Here is an 8,916-nt window from a genome sequence, read left to right on the forward strand (position 1 = left end):
ACCTGCCCCGGGTTTCGCTAGCTCCCGCCGGCCCGTCACGCTGCCCGGTTCCCCCAGCTCCCCGCCCCGCTCCCGCCGGCCCCGCCCAGTAGCGGCTAAAGGCTCCGAGTCACGTGCCGGGGGGGGGGCGGGCGCGTCCTCTCGGCCAATCAGCACGGCGGGCGGGCTTCCCCCGGAAGTTGAAGCCGTTGCCCGCCCTCCCGCCGCTGGTTGCCATGGCAGCGCGGCCTGCGGCGGCGGCGGGCGCGATGGTGAGCGAGCAGGCGGGCGGGTGGCGGCGGGGGTCCCGGTCTGCGGCTGCCCTGTGGCACCGCTTCGCTCTTGTCGCCCGCAGGCGTCTGGGCCGTGGGCCGTGGGGCTGGCGGCGGAGGCGGAGGAGCGCAGCGAGCGGAGGCGGGTCGGCGGGCTGAGGGCCGCGCTGGAGCGGGAGCGGCGGCTGGAGGAGGCCCTGCGGCGGGTAAGGGCCGGGGCCGGCGGGGGGAGAGGCGATCACGCTGCCTGGCTTTACCCTTCAGAGGGGGGTTCTGTCACCGTTGTTCCCTGAAGGCGTAGCGCTGCCCTTTGCCCGCTGCCGGGCCTGCGGTGGCCGCCACGGGCTGTGACGGGCCTGACGGGCGTTGTTGGCCCTGGGCAGGTAGAGGAGGACAGAAACCGGAGGGAGCTGCAGCTGGAGCGGGAGGAGCGGCTGGCGGCTGAGCTGGCGAGGCTGAGCCATGAGAAACTTAAAGACGAAAAGATGAGGCAACAAGTGAGAGAGAACAGGTAATGCTTCAAAATCCTGACAGCTTTTTTAACTAGCTTTTCTGGTAAATCCATCTGAATTCGGAAAAGTGCTGTTACAGGAGCAGCCGGCCAGCGGTGTGCTTCCTGCACGTATTTTACTTTTCTTGATCGCGTGTTGGACTGAGCCGTAGGTGCAGCAGGATGGAGCATGAAATGTTTTCAAGCAACAGAGAGGAAGCTTTAGTGTGCTAAAATCTGATACGCAATTGATTTTTTAGAATAGGCTTTAACTTTTTAAACTTGTGCAGCAGAGAAGACGATAAGTGGTAAGAGCGTAGGAAAAGGTGGATTTTGCGCAGTGCTCAGCGGGCAGTGCTCGGAGGGGATGCTCCAGGTGTCAGTGAGCAGCGCTGGAGGTGAGTGCAGGAGGCCAGAGCAGCGCCAGGTGCTGCAAGCTGTGCACTGACAGGACAGGCCTTGTGAGAGTTGTAACAGAAGTGGAAGTGAATCTGACCTGGGAGGAACAGTTATTTTAAGATTAAGGTACGATAAAAAGTTATTGTAAGCAAAATTTGTTTATAAGGGTAAAACTGATCCACAAAATTTTAGTTTTGAATATATCCATATATATATGTACACTTACACATATACGTAGGCATATACGTTTATGTATACATTTATGTATATATACATACTTACATGTAAAATATGCCAAACTATTAATAGCACGTGTAGAAATAGCGATAACTCTTTTGTTTTTAAACAGGTATTGTTTTCTTTTTCTGCTTTTTTACTAGAGCATTATTTTTCATTTAAAATTGCGGTTTCCCCCCCAGAATATTTTTTTATGCATTGTGCTTAAATAATGATGGAAATCTCAGGTTTTTTTCCCCACGAGTACTTTTTTCCTTGTAGTAGGATAAATTTCTTTTTTTTTTTTCCCACTAGTCTTGAACTTCGAGAGTTAGAAAAAAAGCTAAAATCCGCTTATATGAATAAAGAGCGAGCTGCACAGATCGCTGAAAAAGAAGCTATGCGGTATGAGAAAATGGTAATTAGCTTCACAGTGTATCCCAGCACCTGAGTGTTGTTTCTCTTTGTATGGGAATGAACATTTCTCTTTTGAAGCTGATCTTTTAATGTAAAATACTGTTAGGTGTAAACATTCAGAGTTTATTGAAAATATGTTTTGTGTTAAGAAGGACTAATTAGCTTAGAAAATGGTTTACTTTGCTGTTGCAATCAAAGTAATAGTGCATTAGGCTGTATGAATGGATGTAGTTTTTATTTTACTAGGTTTGTAATATTTATCCAAGTTAATACTCTGATACGCTTTGTACAGTAACTGCTTATTGTGGTGAACCCTCAGGCACAGATTGTTGAAAATGTTACTATTATTAAACATATATTTGAATAACTTCAGGAAAAATTGTGAACTTCTATTTATATATAGAATAATATTGTGATCAGGCAGATGATTCTGATAAATTTTTAACTTTTTATGCAAAAATCAGTTTACACATATTACTATAAAGACAATGCATTTATTGAGGATGTTCTACGTAGTTACACCACATTCCAATTCTTATGCCAACCTGAGCTAGTTTTACTCATGCTGGATGCTTTACTTCATTTTTGCTCAACACGCAACTGCTTTTAATATTGTTACTTCTCCTCCAGTTGTGTAGTTATTGAGGGTTCTACTTACCGAATTAAGTTATCAAGCATATTAAGACGCGATAGGCTGAGACAGAAAACTTTCCTTATTTGTAATGCAGTGTAATTCCTTTTTATACTGCGTATTTTTTCATTACAAGTTGTATTAGTGGGAGTAAAAAAAGAATCTTGCAATTTTTTTTTTTCCCCTCTATAGAAACAGGAGGGTGAAATAGCCCAAAAGATGAAGGAGGAGTACGAAAGGCTAATCAAAGAAGAAAGTTCTGCAGAACTGAGGCGACACAAGGAGAAGATAGCGTATCAGCAAGAACTGGAGAAACAGCTTGAGGAAAAAGAGAGGAAGAAGCAGGATGCTTACGAAGAGTTTCTAAGAGAGAGAGTCATGATTGATGAAATTGTAAGAAAGGTCTATGAGGAAGACCAAATGTTAGTTGCTTTGATATTTTAATATTTATTAATTTAAAACAAAACTCATGTAATTCCATGTTTGTTTCATAGACTGAGGCCCGTTTTAGTTTTCCTTGGTCATATTTTACTAACAAAAGACTGACTTGTGCGGATTTTGCTGTTGAAACGTCAGAATATGCTTGTCATTTCAGTCGATGTTGTGTCCTTGTTCCCCAAATACAAAATCCCCCTTATTCCAGGGAGTGCTTCCATTGGGCCCATCGTGCTGGCAATGACTGCATATGAGAGATTTCTGCCTCGCTTCGTGTCCCTGCCTTTTTGTGAGGCATGTTGCGTGCCTGTCTCATGGACAGAGATAGGAAAGGAGGTTTCTGGGGGCAGGGGTGGGGGTGGGGAGAGAGCGATATTAGTATAAATAAATAAAAAGTTTAGGAGATCCTGGTGCACATTAGGCTACTGGGCTTCCTTCTTCCTGTTCGGATGGAGCATGTGAAAAACGCAGTAGTGAGACCTATGTGTCCTCCTGAAGAAAGGTGTTAAGGCATGAGATCCCCCTTTGGGGGCAATTCAGTGATAAGTATTTTCAACGCAGGTACCTGGTTCCCAGCTGAATAGGTAAGGAGAGCCATTTAAATCTTCGTCTCTGGAATATGTTGTTAAGGGTGGTCTGTTTAATATTACTCTGCTGTATGTTAAATAACAACATTTTTTCCCTGTCTTCTACAGGGAAAAACAATTGAAGCTAGATAAAATGAGAGCAACTCAGACATACATTGAAGAATTTAAAAAAGAACAAGCTACCTGGAGGAGAAGGAAAGAGGAAGAGATGGAAGAAGAAAATAGGAGAATTATGGAGTTTGCCAGCATTCAGCAACAAAGAGAAGAAGATCGGATGGCTAAAGTTCGAGACACCGAGGAGAAAAAGCAAAGGCTTCAAAGCATGGTAGCAAAAACTAAAGCTGTTTGGAAAAAAATAGTGTACATTGGTGTCTTTCATTTAGAAATCTTTCCTTCTTCTAACAGATTGCCCAGAACCTGGAAAGAGAACAACAGAAGCGTGAAGAACTGGAACAGATCCGCCAAGAGCTGTATCTGGAAGAACAAGCGGAGACAGAAAGGAAGAAGGAGATGGTAGGTGCTGGCAGGTAGATGAAGCAGTACCTGCACACTGGGGGGGAATATTTCACTTTCCCTGGACTTCTGCACGTACATACATGAGTATTTTGGTACTTGTCAGATAGCAGGTTTTTTTATATGTCCTGTGTATGTTACTGTGCGTAAACCGTTAAGGGGAAATGCAAGTGGAGAGGAGTATTGCAACTTTGCCATAATTCCTGGAGAACATTCAGGTTAGTGGAGCTGGTCTGGATGAAATTTATGAAATAAAAGTAGTATTCTATATGCAGGAAAACATATTTCACGGAGCGTTTGTAGCTATGGGTAGGCTAGTCTGATTTAAGCAGACCAGATGTGAGAATTTTAAGAGAAAAAGAAACCATTTTGAATCACTGATCTAGAAATAAGTCATAAAACGAATGCAGAGACAGTATTTCACCCAGCCTTCCTCTGTCCCTTCACTACTTCTGATGTCTTTGTGGTGGAGCAGCGCTCCCTCAGTCTTTGGGCGTTGTCACTGGAGTTGTTGATGCTCGAAGAACATTTAGTGAGCCTGTATCCCGTGTGCAATTCCTTCTCTCTCCAAGGATGCTCTTCATAGGCCACGTAACTCCCATTTCAATGACTTTTCCTCTGTCAATGCTGGCAGGTCTGTTGCGGTCTGGTCTGGGTTGGGTTGGGTTTTTTCACACTTCGGATTTGCTGAGTCTGCGGGGCTGTTTGTGACTTTGGGATGTTTCTGAGGGACTCCTTGAGCCCCTTGGAGTCTGTGAGCTGGTTTAAAGCAGAAATCTTTTAATTCTGACATGGGTTTAGGCGTATTAAATGAACCTGAATTGTTTTCAGTTCTGTTCTGGCACCAAGTGTCTATTGTCAACGCTATTTTCTAAATGTTGTTAGTTGGACAAGCACTTTGTCTATTTATTTAGTGGTTGGAGGGAAAACTGTCCTTTGAGTTTCCTTTGCCATTCCTGTTGTATTTATGTTTTAATTTCAGGAAGACAACTGAAGGTTTTGAGTACCCTTATGGTTCCCTTCATACATTTATTTATCTCATGAAGGAGGGTGCCAGTAACTTTCAAGTTCAGGTTTAAGTTAAGCGGGTTAATGAACACTTGCTTTTGAATGGCTGTTTGCTTTTTCTGATGGGCTCGCCCGCATGCTGTCTTACCTTGCTATGGGTGACAAACAAAATGTAAGGCAGGCTGATGCACCTAACGCTGTTATTTTTAGAGTGTTGTTCAGGATGACTTGTCTTGTTGATTTACTTCGTGCTAGTAGAAAAAAATAATCTCCTTTTGTTCTGGAATTAGAGAATCTTGAGACATTTACTTAACTGTTTAATACCGGACAGCACCGTTAGATACGGAGTGTTTGCTCCGGTTATTTATACTAGAAAGTAACAGTTACAGTAAACTTATTCCAAGATAAATCAGGTAGACTGGCTGATGGTGATCAAACTTTTCCAAAGTATGTTCAGTAACAGCATTTTATTAAATTTCCTTTATAGGCAGAAATCGAAAAGCGAGTAAGGCAACGCTTAGACTTAAGGCAAACATACGAAGAGCAACTGGCGTTAAAGAAGCTGGTGCGACAAGCTGTGCGAGAAGAGGAAGAAGCCTTCAGACAACAGATGTTGGCCAAGTTTGCAGAGGACGATCGCATTGAACAGATGAATGCTCAGAAACGAAGAATGAAACAGCTTGAACACAGAAGGGCTGTGGAAAAAGTTATCGAAGACCGTCGCAAACAGTTTATTGCAGATAAAGTAAGAGTTTTCACGTTTGGTTTGAGCCAAAGCGTTCAGTATGAGAATACTTCCGCTGTCCTAAGCAACAAGGCTATTGTTATAGGGAAAGGTGACAGGGGGATTGCAGAGAAATGTGCAGGGGGGAAGCAGGCCTTTGTTTTGGTTTGATGACAAGAAACCTTTTTAAGAGCTAAATTTTCTTTGTAGCTCAAGAGGTGAGAGTCAGCAACAGTCCTAGACCCCTGTATGACCTGATGTGTGCTGCAAGTGGCTCTTCAGGAGCCGTAGGATCAGCGACATGACTGTTGTCCAGTTCAGCATCCCTGCCCAGCGGCTCTGATAGACATGTGAGAAGGGGAAGCCCCAGCCTTGATTTTTGACAAGGTCTCTTGAATTACCATCTGAGGAAGAAAAGGCGTAAACTGAAAACAAGCCATGCAATCCCATACTGCAGGTTTTGGACCTGTATAGGGTGTACATCACATGTGTAACGCGAGCTGCAATTTCTAGTCATCAGCATGAGAACACGTGCCTATTTCTGCTTTTCCTGGACTAAACAGTAGGCCAGGAACAGACTAACTTGTCTGAGAGCCAAGAAGGAATCAGAACTTAACTACCTTTAGAAGGGCTTCTAGCATGAGACCACACGCTTACACAGCAGACTAGCCCCGTGTCTGGGCATTCAGTCTTCTCTACTGTTTGAGATCTTTTTCTAGTTACCAAACAGGTATTGTTTAAATAGTGCTGTGTGGCGTTTTCCTTATGCATTTCCATCCTTTCCAAATTAACTTCTTGTGACCAGGAGTTAAGTAAGTAGAAGTTCAAAATCTGCTTCACCAGAAGATTTTATCCTGTGGTGAATATTGGTGGAAACAAACATTCATAGAGCTGAAAATGAACAGTTATGAAAACTTTCTCTTCTACTGTAGAAGCGTGAACTCGAAGCAAGACAGACAGAGGAGAGAAGACAAGAAGGCATCCATGCAATTGTTGAAGAAGAGAGACAGAAACTCCTGAGAGAGCATGCGTCTAAATTACTGGGTTATCTTCCTCGAGTAAGTGAATTTTATTTTAAATGCTTTAAATCCTTGTCCTGTAAATCAGTTTTCTCTCAGATTAGTTGAAATTGCAGAACCGTGTAAATTCCTGGAGTCAGTGGGTGTCCTTATTGTGTCAGCTCTCCCGTGCTCACCTTTTCCTTTCTTTTTTTTTTTTTCTTTTTGAGCTGGGAAGCAGTTTACAAAACTATTCTTTCGGACTCTACTGCAGTCTTGATACCCAGAACAGAACTTGCTGAAAGCTTCCACAGTGCTTTGCGCATCCAGTTTTTGGAATACGGAACGTTAAGTTTTAAAGCGGGGCTTTTCTGGCTAGACAGGCGTCCGCTGTATCTTAAACCCTGTTTCCACCAGATCTCTCAGTTGGGGTTTTGGGAGTTAGAAGATGGCCAACACTCTGAAGAAATAAGTCTTCTGTTACCTTGGAACAAGCCTCTGCTCTGTTGCAGTGCAATAAACTGCAGCGCTTACAGAAGCATTTCAAAGTTTGCTTTGTTTGTCCTTGTGTTTTTAAAAGTTACAAAGATGGAAGCAATTCTTGTCATAACAAACTACAATTTATTTTGTGTTACACTACATAATCTGAAAGATCACCCGATGGCACACAAATGGAGAGCTGCTTGAGGGATGCAAAAATGCCTTTACAGTAGGGAGAGAATTATCTGACTATTTAAAGAAATTCTTTTCTGCAGTACTGGAAAACATGGTAAATGCAGAAGAATATAACTTTTATTCAAGTATTAATATGCTAATTTGGTGCCTGAATTTGTAAAATTGAGAGTGAGTTATTTCCTAACATAGATTTGATTAAAGGATAACTCAAACTGACAATATCTTGATACGGTTTTCTGGTTTGAATTTACCGTTGTAGGAAGTCTTGGCTGTTTCTGCGTGTCCAAGGCTCAGACCTGTTCCCTGGTGTTGAGGTTCTGCTTTATTCTTTCTCTGTCTCAACACTGTGTCTGAATCACGTGGTCACGCACCATGTTGCTTGACTCAAAGCGGTTAAATAGGAAGGTGCTACCTAATTCTAGAGCCTCCAGTATAAATTCAATTTATAATATTTTTTTTAAATGTTGCAAGGTGTGTTCTGTGGGTCGTGCACATTTTTAGCCCTAAAATTAATTAAGAATTGGTTAAGAGATTTAGATTTCTAGGTTCTTCTGTTTCCTTTCCACAAAACATAGGTTCTGATTAAGTTGTTCATTAGCAGCTGATTTCCAAAACTATTTCCTTGTATGGGCCAACTTCTACACCACTAAAGGTGGAGGCAGAGCCCTGCCCCAGCCAGTGCTGCTTTACCGTGCAGTTGCTTGATGTTACTAAACCCGCACCTGCGCTGACTACGATCACTGCTGTTAGAAGCAGAACGCGGGTAAATGCTGCCTTTTGTACAGTGCTCACGCTGGAATCATTACAGGGCTCTCACCATGGTTTGCACAAAGAACGAGAGCAGTGGTTCCAGGTTGGCACCCCCTGTGCCAGCTTGGAACTCATCTGTTAAAGTTCTGTGACGGTTTTCACGGCTGTTTGAAAGGTCACACCGGTACCGCGGGTACAGGCTGTTACGTTCACTTCCATAGAAAACTGCAGGGATCCACAATAATCTTGCTTAACCTTTCGATGTATATTTCTTCCCCTTATTGCAGGGAATACTCAGAGACGAAGATGATGTCAACATGCTTGGAGAGGAATTTAGACTGGCTTACCAGAAGAGAAGAGGTAATGCTTTTTCAGAAGAGAGCTGAAATTTCCTGCATCTCATCTCCTCCTTTGCCACAAGGTGTCATCTGATTTCTAAGGAAAATTTCCATATGTTCTTAACGGTGAGGAACTCCTTGTTAATATCATTAAAATCTCCATTTTAAGACTGGACTGCTAAACTGATGAGCAGTTAGTTTTCTTTAAGTGTATGTTGTCCTTGTGTTTTCATCAATAAACTCTTGTGGAGTTCTCAATTATTCTCAGTGATGTTGCAATGTTAAAAATGTTTTCTCCAGCAACTCTGCAGAAACCTAAGCTAGTGTAAATTGTTGTGTGCATTTCAGTATGGACTATAAGATTCTCTTAATGCACTATTCCTGGTTGTAATTTAAAGATTTTCTGCACTGGCATTACACTAGTAAAATACTCATCTCGCTGTAGGTTTTGTCTCACCTCGGAGGGGTAGGTCTGAGTTACTTG

General features: G+C 42.9%; 1 protein-coding gene across 1 annotated transcript; it reads left to right on the forward strand.

Moving 5' to 3' along the window:
- The first annotated feature begins 179 nt into the window (after positions 1–179).
- Positions 180–8,690, forward strand: MNS1 (meiosis specific nuclear structural 1). The gene is made up of 10 exons (XM_055810637.1): positions 180–251; positions 335–457; positions 635–762; positions 1,672–1,774; positions 2,597–2,826; positions 3,535–3,751; positions 3,832–3,939; positions 5,435–5,692; positions 6,604–6,729; positions 8,382–8,690. The coding sequence occupies exons 1-10, from the start codon at positions 216–218 to the stop codon at positions 8,478–8,480; spliced, it is 1,428 nt and encodes a 475-aa protein (XP_055666612.1). The 5' UTR covers positions 180–215; the 3' UTR covers positions 8,481–8,690.
- Positions 8,691–8,916: the final 226 nt, after the last annotated feature.

Source organism: Falco peregrinus, chromosome 1, assembly GCF_023634155.1.
Source record: "Falco peregrinus isolate bFalPer1 chromosome 1, bFalPer1.pri, whole genome shotgun sequence".
NCBI lineage: Eukaryota > Metazoa > Chordata > Aves > Falconiformes > Falconidae > Falco > Falco peregrinus.

Excerpts from the sequence above, each read along its gene's own strand:
- MNS1 (XM_055810637.1), top strand. The coding sequence starts at position 216 with ATGGCAGCGCGGCCTGCGGCGGCGGCGGGCGCGATG. Across the intron at positions 3,752-3,831 it reads AGCAAAGGCTTCAAAGCATG|ATTGCCCAGAACCTGGAAAG; the intron begins GTAGCAAAAACT and ends TTCTTCTAACAG. Across the intron at positions 3,940-5,434 it reads CAGAAAGGAAGAAGGAGATG|GCAGAAATCGAAAAGCGAGT; the intron begins GTAGGTGCTGGC and ends TTTCCTTTATAG.